This window comes from Etheostoma cragini, chromosome 1 (genome assembly GCF_013103735.1).
Source record: "Etheostoma cragini isolate CJK2018 chromosome 1, CSU_Ecrag_1.0, whole genome shotgun sequence".
In the NCBI taxonomy this organism is placed as follows: Eukaryota; Metazoa; Chordata; class Actinopteri; order Perciformes; family Percidae; genus Etheostoma; species Etheostoma cragini.
Window position 1 is genome coordinate 24753308 of NC_048407.1, and position 14522 is coordinate 24767829.

General features: G+C 39.6%; 1 protein-coding gene across 2 annotated transcripts in view; it reads left to right on the forward strand.

The window, feature by feature from the left end:
• Nucleotides 1–14522, forward strand: part of LOC117945169 (MAM domain-containing glycosylphosphatidylinositol anchor protein 1) — a 166944-nt gene that overhangs the window by 122421 nt on the left and 30001 nt on the right. For both annotated transcript variants that reach the window (XM_034872471.1, XM_034872480.1), the window contains exons 10-12: nt 4967–5233; nt 5375–5523; nt 14431–14522. The exon at nt 14431–14522 is cut by the window's right edge and continues 89 nt beyond it. In XM_034872471.1, the coding sequence (XP_034728362.1) occupies nt 4967–5233; nt 5375–5523; nt 14431–14522 (508 nt within the window). The remainder of the gene's footprint in view (nt 1–4966; nt 5234–5374; nt 5524–14430) is intronic.

Below are 14522 nucleotides of genomic sequence, written 5' to 3' on the forward strand. Positions count from 1 at the left end.
TAGATCAAGCTGCTAACGGCCAGGATCATTTGTTGGGAATGCAACTCTTGCAGTCCAGTTTGGTGTGAATAAGTCAGATTGGTCACAACTGCTTTCAAATATTGTTAGTGCTGCATTTGTTGTTGCTTCATCGAACTTTAATGATCCCTGGGGTGGCAGTAATAGTATTAGTAATGTCAGCAATACACAAAAACAAAAATTCTGAACTAGCAAACATGCAATGAAATTAAAGTATAAAAAGTCTGTGTGACTCCATATAGGCCATACAAACTCTTTCTTTGTTGCTATGGTGATATCAGATATCTAATAAAACACTGCACTTTTCGTATGCCGCACCCTCGATAATGGCATAATAGTTACACTTTCCTCAACACCATTTAAGCTAACAAAAGAGAAGGAAATGTATGGTAATGGTAAAAGTGTAAAGGCTGTTTTGTTTATACCTTCCCCTTCCTCTTTGTGAGCACTCGAGTGGTGACTGCTGCTATAAAATGTCCCAGAGAATGGGCTTTTAAAAAGCAGTAGGAGCTGTCTTGCTAAAGTAACACATAATTTCAAAACCTTCTCCCTTCCCATGAGGTTACCTACTTTTACTTACTTTACGATTCTTGCATTGTGCCAGCGAGCATTGACACTTCTGACTGTTGAGACTGCTGAGAGCTTAAGGTGAAATACAGATTAGATTTTTCTGAGACTGTCAACTATTACAATCGAATACTTTAGACATACCTCATTTATCTAATCAAACCATACAGAATCACTTGTCACCCAAAGTTGAGTCTGAACTTCTCCGTGACACCACCAGCTTATTTGGAACAATTAATGACACCAACATTAAGTACTGAAGATGTTTTGGCAATCCTGCAAGAAGCTTCATTAGTTCTGAGGAATTTAAGGACGTTTAGCTGCTGTTGTCTATGCACCCATAGTTTTTAATGACTCAAAACAAACAACAAACAACTTGTAGCTGAGTTTAACTAAACACTTATATCATTTATTAGATTAACATGTAATTAGATTAGTCACCAAATGTACTCTATATTTGAAGCCTTCTTTCTTGCACAGCAGTGTCTCATTGCACTAGTAAGTGCTTGGTATGATTCAGTCAAATTGTGTTAACAGGAACTCAGCATTCAAATTGACCCTTTCAGCATCCGCCCAGTGTGCCCTGTATACAAGGTCCAGTTAAAAGGCTGCTACTAATTAAAGTGATGAAATGTAAAAGGTTTTAGAAAAACATGAAGATCCGAAAGAAAGAGCAGTACAGTGCATCCAAAACATGTGAACCACTAATGACTCAAAAGGAGAGGAACTGGGCCTGAATTCATCAAGCAACATGGAGTAGGGAAATCTCCTTCTTCGACCAGACCTCTCATGTTGATTTCCATGTTGGTGCTACTGTTAACCATAGGACTGAGGCGTTTTATCAAAGTTGTAAAGGAAAGTCAATCTATCTGGACAAATATAGTTTAGACTCTGGGCCTATATTCCTTCACTTATGTAAATATGCTCACATTTGTAAGGAGCCAGAGTCCTTGCTGCTGTAGCTGCACTTATTTGTTGCCAATGAAGCAAAACTGCAAGAGAGGGACCAGTTTATTCGTGTCGATAGAGCAATTAAGACACTATGTGTTTTATAGAATTTGTACATAATGTTTTACTTAAAAGCAGAAACATCTGTATGTGTTGTGTGTCTGAGAATATTAGGCCTCTTAGGATAAAAACGACCACACCCCAAATCACTCTCCTCTCCTCTCCTCTTTTCTCCTCTCCTCTCCAAGAAGAATTTACAGGCTTGCTAATGCAGGCAGGGCGGAAGGGCAAAACTCTGGGCTCCACCGTCCACACTGGCCAAGTCGGATTAATGGACCAGGTGGCCACCCCACTATGGACAGAGAAAAAAAAACAGATAGAGAGATGAGACAAATACATGAGCAGGACAGAGAGAGCAAAAAAAAAAAACAGGTGTAAGAGGGAGCTTGATACAGGGTTAAGGCTGGCGAGGTGCTAAAAAACAAATTGTGTGATTGGGAGTTTAGAAAGATGGAACGGAGAAAAAAAGCAAAACAGATTGGCAGATGGAGAAACACTATAAATGAAGAAATATTGCTGTACAGCCAAAAAAAGTATGCAAACATATTCCCTTTTCTCTGACTGCCCCTCTCTATGTCCTGCTCATATTTGCCTAGTTTCTAGTTTTTTTTGCCTCCTTTCATTAAGCACTGTTGATTGATGTGAGGGAAGGATGCCATCATTTTTAGGACCTCTCTCTGTCATTCCCTTTCTGCATCCTGCATTCTCTCATTCTCTCCCCACCTCCCATACTCAGTCATTGACTTCTCTCACTTTTACTCCACTTTCCCTATCATTTGTCTTACTCATTGTCTTCTTCTTGAAGAGCTGTTTCTCTCTTCATTCATCCCACCTTACTCCCTCCCTCCTCTTCCCTCTCTCAGCCTCATGTAAATTGATTTTTTTCTTTTGCATACTGTAAATGTTTGGCTTGGTCAGTGTTGCATACCCGTATGGAATCTATTTTGCATTCGATAAGCCAAATAGCGATGATGTGTTTACGTGGATTATGGTCTTCTGACTATGAGACATTGCAGTGGGATGTTGTGAGTCCCTAATGAGTAGCAAATTAATTTGAAAACAAAACTCCACAGAATTTGAAAAGTTGGGTTAGAAATTGAAGTAGCCCCAGGACTGCAAAAAGTGACTAGTGTTAAGAAACTTGTATAATTGTTGAAATAAATACTTAAGGTCAGGTAAGGGGATTGTAATAACTTGTCTACCACGTTCTGCTGGGGATTGAATGATTTATAAACTGCTCACAAACCAGGTCACAACACACCTCCCTCCCTCCTCCCTACTTTTTTTTTTTTTTTTTACTTTTTTTTTTACTACTTTTTTTCCCTCCTCCCTGCTTTTCTTTACCCTTGCCACCTGTTTCCAAAGTCAGATAGCCATCAGTATGCATATGTGTGTCTATAAGAAGGAGCAGGGTATGTGTGGACTTTGACCGCTCCCCAATTCCTCAGCTCCAAACCCCTGGTTCTGTTTTGGCTAGAGGAAATGTGGGCAACACATTCATTTCGAGGGGTCAAAAGACGTAATAATGACTGGACACAGAGCATTGAATTTAAAAAAAGAAATTCTACATATAAGAAAGTGGGAAGCTGTATGCTGCATCCACACAATGGGACTAAAAACAACACAGAAACTGAGAAGTTAAATGTTACGGTGGTTTCTAGTCTTTTTAGAATTCAGGAGCTTACTCATGTTCCTCTGACTGGAGAGCAAGCACAGAATGGTAAACTGTGATGCCACACAAGGATTTGGTATGTCTGTGAATACCTGTATCTATAGCAAAAGAATAAACAGTAACAAGATTTGCCCATGAGAGAATTGCTGGGCTTTAGATTTCAAATGAAGATTCAACATTGGCAGTGTTAACTAGGCAGTAGCTTTAGGGTTATTTACTTTAACTACGTATCAATGTGAAAGCCATACAGTGTTGTTGTCTCCTAAAATGATATAAAGTATGAGCATTGTCCCAACCTGGGCCATCACAGCATAAATCAATCAAACCTTTTTATTTTTACAGCATCTGTTATACAGCTTAATGCAATTTAAAGGGCATAAAGATGACTGACAAGCTTATAATACAAATAAATGTGAATAGTAAAATAATGTGAGACTAATCAATTAAAAAAATAAGCTGCTTATAGGATAAAACTAAGTAAAATAAAGGCAAAGCAACATTTAAAAGCAACAATACAATTAATTTAAGCAATGGCTGTAACACTTTTTATTAAAAAGCCAAGTTAAAGATGTAGTTTATGTTTAAAGGAATCATGTTGAAACCAAGAGTTCATAGACACCCCTTTTATCAGTTCATAAACATCAAAATAATTTGGCACCAGATCACTATGAATTTGTTCCTCTCTGAATGTCTTTCTATTATTGCTTTTATTACTGGATGGTTACAATTGTATTCTCAGTCAATGTCAGTCTCCTCCCTTACTACTTATGTTAACTTTCTATCTGTCTCTGTTTCCTTCTCTCCTCCTTGTAGCTAATTCCTGGAAGTTTCTGTCTAAATTACAGGCATAACACAGATTAGACTATAATTACACATCTGTGCCTGATAAACCTGATTCATAAGGGACTCTAGTTGTGCTACTTCACCTCTAGGGGCCTTAACACCAGATCTCATCACTGTTAGTACAGCAATACCACCATTAGCATCTTGTATATTATCTACATGATTAGCCAGGAGTGAACTAGCTGGCTGGTGATTTGTGGCAGAGTCATTTGGCTGTCTTGTGTCCTGGCTGACCCCGGGGCAACAACAGCTAGTCAGTCAATTAACCGCAGAGCCACACATCCCTGCTGGCAGGTTCATTACAGCTGGTTAGGATAGTTTAACCGGAGGGATGGAACTGTGCCTCACAAAAATGCCCGACCCCCTGTGTCAGTAACAGTTGCTTTGTGTCAGATTATTTGTCACAACTGATGCTGTGAGGGCATTTATACTGCATAGAACAAACAGATAATGGAGGGAAAAATTAGACATGGTTGATGGTGATGTATGTACACTGTGGCAGTCCATTTTGCATTGTCTACATCTCTAAGCTGAACTAACCCTCTCAAACTCTTCTGCTTCAGTTTATCTCCATCTTCCCCTTTATGATGGAAATGGATTTAAAAATGGAAAACCATCAGGAATAATTGGTTTTACATGGATACACCTCATCCCTATGCTTAATGAAAAAGCAACCCCAATATTTTGAATAGTCAGTGTATATGGGCATGTAAAAAAGTGATTGTGATTTTTAAGTAGAAATTGATTATGTGAAACCAGTTACAAATGCCATTGACATTGCCGGCTAAACAATGTCTAAAAAACTGACATTAACAAATGTTTGAAATGAACTAAAACTCAAATCTGTTGTCTCCACAGATCCTCCCATACTGGACCCAGTCTTCCAGGACACACGTTCTAGGAACTATCAGATGGTGACCCTGAGGTGTACGGTCATGCGGGCCAACCCGCCACGCCTGACAGACATCCGCTGGTTCCGTAACGGCGATTTCATCCGCATGCCCATGCCAGACCTGAAGGAGACGCCTGAGCTAAAGTTTAAGCTGGAACCCACCAACAATGGCTCTTATGAGTGTCAAGTCAGCAATGGTGCAGGGACATCAACATGCACATTTAATGTATCTGGTGAGTGAACATGAAACAATGCCTTGTTATCTATTTGTGGCAACTAATTTATCTATATCTTCATCTCTCTACTGTTTATTAGTCATAGTCAACATGGGGCAGTTAATCATTTTCAGTATCATTTCGTTCTCTATCCCACAGCACAACCCTACAATGCTGAGTTCTACTTCGACACACCCAACCCAGTGCGAATTCTAAAAGGAAACAACTATTCCTACAACCTACAGTGGACCCAGAAAGATCCTGAGGCCACAGATCGCATCATAGGCTACTGGATCAATGTCCGAAAGGTAAAGTAATTCTGTACGAATACTTTTTGTGATGAAATTTATTTTCTTTTATATTCAAAAATTAACATACATAAACACACATGGATACATGGAAATACTGTACACATACTTAAGTATACATTACTCACCCCAACCCAAACTATTCTGAGGACATACACATACACACAGAAATAAAGCACACTTTCATGAACTAGTCTGGCTGTGGTAGCAAAGTATGTTATTGCCTTGACTGAATAAGCTCATAATGTTATACTTCAAGGTGGTGAGGACCAAAACGCAGAGACAGAAAGGCAGGTAGGAAAGTATTTGGTTGAAGATTTATAAAAATAAAAAAAAAACAGGCATACAAATAGAATCCACGAATGTAAAAAACAAAGTCCAATATCCAACAGGGCCACAGAGAAAAAAAAGGGGAAACCAAAAACAGGAACAAGAGCACGGATACCTCAGGGACAGAGAGCCTGGAATGTACACTGGCCGGACCAAACAAACACCGAACAATCTAACAAGAGACAATGGGAACACAGAGGTTAAATACAGGAAGAAACGAGCAAACGAGGAACAGATGATACACCAAATGAATCACAATGGGGCAGGGACGACAATCACAGAGGCGGGAAAAAAAAAAATAGAGACAGTAGTAAAACTAAAGACAAGACAGCACAGAAAACCAGACTATCAAAATAAAACAGGAAACACAACATACAGACTCTCACAAGAGAACACAACACAGAAACTACAACACAAGACCGGGGAGGAAACTAGGACACAAACACGAGGAGACAAGACAGACCCAAAATAACAGAGAAGGAGGAACAGAAAACAAAGCAATTTACCAAAATCATAACACATAACTTGCGTAGATAAGAACACACATACAAACAAGTCTGTAAGTAGTGAAGTGTGTATGCTAAGCAAACATGGACGCTCAAGTTGATGGAGCTCACATGGAGCTTCATGAGCTTGGGGAGTTTCAGGTGTGTGAAGTCAATAAAGGGAGACCTGCTATGAATTACAACAACGTCACAACCTCTCCCCTCCTCTCCTCTCCTCTTTTTGTGAGGCTAATGATTTTGGCTCTTTACCATTTTTTAATGAAATATAACCCAGTTTCAATAAATAAACAGATCAATCTGACAAGATTTCATATTCCAGTTCATTGGAAAGTCCTTTTGCAATGAGCACTCCTCAAAATGCTTTCATTAAAACAGAGTTGACAGAAATAAGCAAGCACCGAACATTACTTGTATTTTGCAACATTTTGTTATATTTATTTCGTATAATTATGATCTAATTTTCAGTTTGATATTTAAATTGTGTTTATCTAATTGTATCTAATCTAAATGTTTCTCCGATTCTTTTTTAATCAGCCTAAATGATCCCCATTCTTCAGTTTTTCCTCCTTCTCATCTCTCACAGCATATTGTCTACTCTCTTCTTGTTACCCTGTTTTCATGAATAGCCACACCATTCAGCTTTCATCACTCAGTCGTATCAAACACAAGCTTCATTTTCCCCTTTCCAACACCTAGAGATTTGATGCTGAGTAGCCAGCTCTAAAAAGACCCATTCGAGTGTGTACAGGGTGTACAGGACTACTTGCCACATACAATTACTTTGTTGTCACCTCAAAATTCTAGCATTGAGTGCCAAACAGACAATAATGTATTCACTGTGTGGTTACAAAAACTCAACAAGACCAGGCCTCCCCTGCCACCTCTCTCATTTTAGCCAGAATTCAGCCCAGAGACAGTTAGAAGAGTACATTTGTTATGGTATTTAATGTTTTATCTTGTCCTCAAATGATTGACTTTGCATTGACATGACTTCATTTTCACAACCCTGTGCGGGATGTTAAATTAGTCTTGCTTGTCACAAACTTGAATTTAGAATTAAAATGCACTGAAATAACCTATTACACCTCAACAGTTCCATTCACCTTAAGTAGATTGTATGTTGCTAAACAATGTAGATATGCTCAGGGTCATAGTATGTACAGTATACATTTTTTTTACCTGGAACCTTGTAGGAACATACATACATAGCTATTCCATTACCAATACATTCAGTGCGTAAAAACATGCCGTCCAATGCTACAATGACTGATTTTTAGGTTTATATCTTCCAGAAACTCTTAGGCTTTGCTGCTTACCCCCAACCAAACTTGCTGTACACCTAACCACTTTAGAGCCCTCTGGGCGGGCCCCTGTCTGAAGTTGGAGACGTTTGTCCACAGTTGGAGAGCAAACTCAGGCCCCCCTCTTGTTTTGTTTCAAACATCTATTCATAGATTACTGGCCTTGAGTCAGAAGACAGGGAAGATAATAATTAATTATACAAAACTTGCTTGGGGTAGGTGTGTGTGCGCGTGCGTGTGTGTGTGTGTTTGTCTGTGTGTGTGTGTCAGAGACTGAAACACAGGGAAGGCAGGGTCTGCCAGCTTGCTTTTGTGTGGATGAATAGCTAATTCCCCTCCTACTTTAAGACTTGGCAGCTTACCTCATTAAGTGAGACTACAGGGAGACAGAAAATGAGCACTGGCCTTCCTAAGATGCACATTTGACTGCATGCCTCAGCTCTCTGAAAACACTCACTCTAACTCTCTGTTGTTCCCTCTCCTTTGTCTTCTGTCCGTCTACCAATATTTCACACAGCATTTCTTCCATTTTCTTTTCCCATTTCTTCCTCCTTCTTCTGTGTCTCTTTCTCTCTCTCTCTCTCTCTCTCTCTCTCTCTTATGCTTCCCTCCCGCTCTGAGGTACTACTGTGTGTATAAGTGCAGACTTAATGGCATTTATTGTTGAGTGAACCGTGGCAACTGAAATAGCGCTGATAAATAGTTGCTTTGAGTTGTTATGCTGACAGTGTTAAAATAATGAGCTGCATTAAGCGGCAATAGGACTTCTTAAATGTTGTTAAACTTTAATTTAATTTCAAGGTGTTTACCTTCATATTTTTACGTGTGCATTAGAGAGCGGCAAAAATGAGGGAAAAAAAGGAAAAGCAGAGGGTGAGAGTGAGCAGGGAAGCGAATGAAATGGTGCGAAAGAGAAAAATAAGTGCAAATTAAAGAAAAACAGTGAATCTCACTGGTCCTCTCAACTATTAAATAGAGTACGAGAACATTCAAATGTAATACCATCTCAATTTCACAACCCATCTATTTCTGCAACACTCGCTCCAGCTCATCCTCTTAACGCCTTGACACTCTATCTTTTTAGCACATACAAAATTATGTAGGGGGTCTCAGGGGAGAAATCCAGACACAGAGGGGAATAAAGGAGGACTCAGATCAGTTCATGTAGAGCACTGCTCTTCCGTCTGAGCACATGCCTGTAACTTTTACTCATTTGCATTAAGTGTGCCCATTTGCTTTTTGTTGCTCTTTGAGGCCAAGTGTCTCTAATTCTGAGTTGTGTTCTGTGTATATTAATCGGGCATAGCATGTGTCCAATTCTGTCTGTGTGTGTGTGTGTGTGTGTGTGTGTGTGTGTGTGTGTGTGTGTGTGTGTGTGTGTGTGTGATTAAATGGTTTGCTCCAGAAATCATTGATAGGCTGTGAAATCTCCCGTTTACACTTCTTCATTTAGTTTCGTTCTCCCTGCAGGGGGTTTCCCTGTGTAGGAATTATCATACCTGACAGGACCTCCTTGTTTCATCACGTTGTTCTTACACCCCTTTTCAACACCCCAACCTCCACCCCAATGGCTTCTTAATGAGTGCTTTGATTCATGACGGATAATTAACATGGAATGATTGTCCCTTTTTACCTTTTTTCAAACACTTTTTGTTTATATAGACGTACTGGCATAGGAAGCTGTCAGTCTCCATAGTCACAGCTTGTTAATTAATGCAGTGCATTAATTAATGCATATGTACAGTATCCTGTACATATCATCCTGCATTCACATGTACTTAACTTAGGAGGGTCATATTTACGAGCTTCAGGAAGGACCTTGTTTTGGTGGAAAATGTGGACCTTCAAAGGTTGTTTTAGTCATGCAACATAAAACTCAGATTGGACAGATAGTCTAGCTAGCAAAGATTTACCCTGCAGAGATCTGAGGAGCAGTTAACCAGAGTTTAAAATTTCAACAATGAAAGCGTAAGGTAACGGCCATCTGGCCGAAAAGAGGGAAATCCCAACCCGGTCTCACCCCAGTTTGTGAAATGGTCACTGTATTTTCATTTATTGATTTTTGTACAGGTCATGGATTCTTTTGTCAATTACGTGTACAGGTCATGATTTTTTGAATGTAACTATTTCACAAACTACCATGATACTGGGCTGTTCCAGGGGACGCAACAAAAGGGAAATGAAATGCCACATGTGGGACGTGACAAAAACTTGTTCCGAGACACAATCCACAGTCTCTGGGGGACAAAATAACGGTGAAATGAAACGCCACACCGGCCACAACAACGGGACAGTTGTGGTTAAGAAAAAAAGAACGGGGAAAGGAACCGTCACACGCACGACACGCCAACAACATGACTGCTGTAGTTAGGAAGAGAATAACATGGAAAGGAACTGCAACACACGGGACACAATCACCTGTCTCCAGGGTGAAAGTCCTCTGTTGTTTTTACCCATCCACGTTTGACCAGCTTACCTGCGAGGAATGTTCCTACCTGCTCTCTCCTTTTTTTTTCCACCTCTTGCACTTTGAGCCTCATCTTTCCTTTTTCTTGAATGCAATCTTACCGCCTCTAAAATTTGCCTTACATTCCGTCAGAACTCAAAGTTACGAGTTTATTCAATAACCCCCACAGCATTTGTTTATCAATAGTATGTATAAAAACATTTTATATTATAATTTTATGACTAATTGATGCCTGTATAGTGGGCCTGGTGAATGAGTTGAAATGTTCTTATCAGAGCTTGCAGGCTGTTACAGTTTTCATCTACGTGATTCTGATGCTTACAAGGAATAGGTCATGTGTGTTTTGTACTATCCCCATACAGACATACAATATAAAACTGCAGACGCAGCAAGTACTATGCAAAATGTACGCATTCTGCATACTGCACGGTCACTCAGATCGGAAAACTGTCACACCTCATGTTGTTTTTTTTACACCCAATTTCTCACTGCTTCTGTAGTTTGTGTTCTTCTTCTTCTTCTGGACAGTGCTTTTCTTATTGTTTTTTTCTCCCTCTTCCTTCTTCACTGTCTTTTCCCATCTCTCAATCTTTCCACCTCATCTCTATATCGACCACTTGTCTGCCTGCAGTTATCGAGTTGTGTATTGTGTGTATCACTGAATTAGTGTAGCTAGCAGCTGACCTGGCTTTAGAGCGTGACTGCACCCAGGTTCCCTCTGCCCTGAGACACAGTCACACACAGTCACGCAAACACTCCTGTTCAAACACACATCCCCATTATCATATATATGAGAAATTAAGATTATTCATAATGAATTAGGGTTGTACATTAAATCACACGTATGAATAATGTATGCACAAAACCAACCCCATTATGCAGATATACTCGTATATCCACACACTAGGCCAAAAAGACAGCACTTGCCCTGGCACATGCAGACACACTCGCATGATGTCTTGTTCATGTACACACACACAATCCCAGTGAACTGCTCGATTAGTAATGAAAGAGATCCATTAATAGAGGAAAATAGAAATATTAACCTAATGTTTGAAGAGGCCATATCCCCTCACACCGTCGGTCCAAATTTCTCTCTCTCTCTCTCTCTCTCTCTCTCTCTCTCTCTCTCTCTCTCTCGCTCTCTCTCTCTAACTCTCTATTACACACACAAACGTCACGTCAAGAGTTCAATGGACATCCATATCAGTCTATTAACCAACCACCTCTCTGCTTCTATAAATATGTTGGACAGACAGAGACAGAGGCAGGGAGATGGAGTCTTTTACCTGCTGAATTCTTCTCAGTCTCACTTCAGCACCTTATTGATCCAGTGTGTGCTTTGGGGTCCACAAGGTGTATGTATCTGTGTGTCTGTGTGTGTGTGTGTGTGTGTGTGTGTGTGTGTGTGTGTGTGTGTGTGTGTGTGTGTGTGCAAGTGCGAGTGGTTGTGCATGCTTTTAGTCTAGTTATTTATTTCTATTGTCTGTATCCCACACACAATAACCAGGATCAAAACAAATGTGTGTGTGTGTGTGTGTACACAGACCCTGTCCACTCATGAAGAAAGCCCTTTCCATTTATTTCTAATGCTTTGGCTCCTTAACATTATTAACTCATCTCTTCCTGCTAACACAGTGTATGCATATTACATGAGCATAGCTTTTCTTTCCTGACATTTTTCACAAAATTATGCACACGCTGTATGAGCAATGTGTAAATGTTTATATGGATGAATGTGAGTGGTCATTAAAAGGGCAAAATACATTTCACTATGTAACTACAATGCACAATATTATATATTGTATGATAAGGGATGAGTTCATGTTGTCAGTTATGGTGGAAACGGAGCAAATAGCTGAACAAATCTCTTACAAGGCAGATACACTAGAAGCCTTCAGTATTACAGAATATGTCAACAATGAATAATGTGCTTAGCAGTACACTACCCAAAAAAACTCCAAAGAAATTGTCATATTGGCAGATTCAGTTCAACATGATAAGTTGTCTTCAACAAGACACATTGCTGTTTTAGAAATCGAAACCTGTGACCTTTCCTTGATGTGATGGTCTCTTAAACCAAAAGGTCTTTTTGCTGCCTTTCCTTTGAAAGATGCAGTAGAGTGTTGTTCAACATTCTGCCACTAAGTCTTTTGTTAATTCTCTTCTTTTTTAATTTCAGTTTAGCTGACGCTGCAAAGCAGAGTCATAATTCACTGAGTGCAATAGTAGACTGACAAAAAAATGTCTAGATCACTCCAACTGCAGTACAAGCAAACAAGAGTCCTGTTATGCAAAGGCCAGGCCCGTAACGCAGAAGTTTTTACCCGCAGCAGCTGTTTGCTGGGAAAAGAAAAACATTAGTTACCGAGCAGATGGAAGGATTTTTGGAACAATTAATGTGAATTAGAAAGGGGGACGTACTATTTATTGGAAAGAAATGTGTTTTACGTTTGAAATATAAGAATCATTTTGTCTATAAAAATGATTTTGCCTGCATTGAAGGGTACCTGCTGTTGTGCTAGGCGTGAGAAGGATGTTCCATGACTGGCAAGAGAGGGGGCGAAAAGTTGGAGAGTCTGAAAAATAGAAACAGCCGGACTGGCACTGAGAAAAGAAGATTTAACAGCCATTAGTGGCATAGGGCCTGGTGAGGAAGGTAGGATTTGATTCCAAGTATGTTGCACAGCACAAACTTACAGGGATCGGGCTGTGGCTGCCATATGGGACTCGCACAATAATTGGAGTCACACCAAATTCTTTGCAGCCTAGGCAGGAGTCACCATGGTCTTGTCAATAGAAATGATCAGCTCAGTCTAGCAAGGATTGAATTTGTGGTGGTGAGTAGACATCCAATGGGAATAGCACACCTCAATGATTGTCAGAGGGCAGTAGGAAAAGCAGATTTTATTGTAGCTATGTCAGAGCATACAGTACTGTAGCAATTATAAGGAAAGTTATGGGATGCATCAATGCCTTACCAAACTGCCAAACTCTTATTCTTTGGACTGCAGGAGCTGGACTGAGGAGTCAAAGCAGAACACCAAGCATGCACAATTGAATCCTTTTTTTTGTTATACTTTGTTTGTTTTGTTTTTTTGCAAACTGTTCTACCTCACAAAATTGAAATAGACATATTGTTATAATAATGACAATGGCAATAATCACATTTACGTCTATCAACTTTTGTAGTCAACCTTCATCCAGCTATGTTCTGTAGATATTAACCATACACACAAAAGCACATGAACACAGACACACACACACACACACACACACACACACACACACACACACACACTTCTGCTGCATGCATTACCTGATAATGGCATGCTGTGGGTGTACTAAGGTGTTATGGTGGAGTGGCTGACCTAATGCATTAGATTGAGCTCACTGTCAGGTCTTTAAGTAGCTGGGATCAGAGGCAGATACACAGCTAATGGATCCTTCTCTCCGTGGGTGGAATAGCACAGCAATAGATCTATTTAAAGTGGTGCTAACAAAAAAATACTTCAAACTTAACTTTCAAAAAATAACAAGACAACAACTGGACTGGATAAACATCATAACAATTTTTAATTTGCATACTAATTCCTGTAATGTACAGCCAATTCAATTTATGGAAGGATGTTGGGATTTAATGTTGGTAGGTTGCACAGTGAAAGAAATATGTCTTTAATATCCAGCATTGCAGTAATAAGTATTGAGTTCTTATGGGATCAGTGCTTGCTTAGTAAAATAACACAGGTGTGTTGACTGGATAACAGCGGATAATAACGGCTTCAAAAACATTAAGCAAATATCTATGATCATTGTTTTATGACATGCTGTAATCATATCTTAGCAGACACTATTTTTGCTAAGAAAAATAATATATGATCTTTAACATGAGTTTGACTTTGTTTACCTGTTTACATAAAATTGCATTAACGTGTATCAGCAGTCGTACACTATACTGTAGGAGCAGTTAATATTGCAGCGAATACCCTTCAGATCGGAGATAAACCTGAGCTTTGCGTTGTTACTGGGGCGAGTTTTATTACCTGAGCACATCAACATGAAGTAGTAGAGATGAGGGTAAAGATGATATGAAGAAATGATGGGAGGTATGCCTGACATAATTGAGAAACGCCCTCTGACTGTTTCTGCCTCTTAGTCAGATTTTCTGGTGTTCATCTTTTTTGTGTGCTTTGTGTATTTGACTTTTTGCTTATTTTTTTAAGCTTTTGCATATTTGGAAGGAAACATTCTAACAGGTTTGCATCTTCCCTGCTTGTGTGTGTGTTCACCTGTACAAATCTAGAACAAGCAGAACCTGCTATCGAAGCAGATAGACCTCAAGGGCAAGGAGCCAGAGAAGGGTGTGCTGATATCCTACACCATTTCAGACCTGAG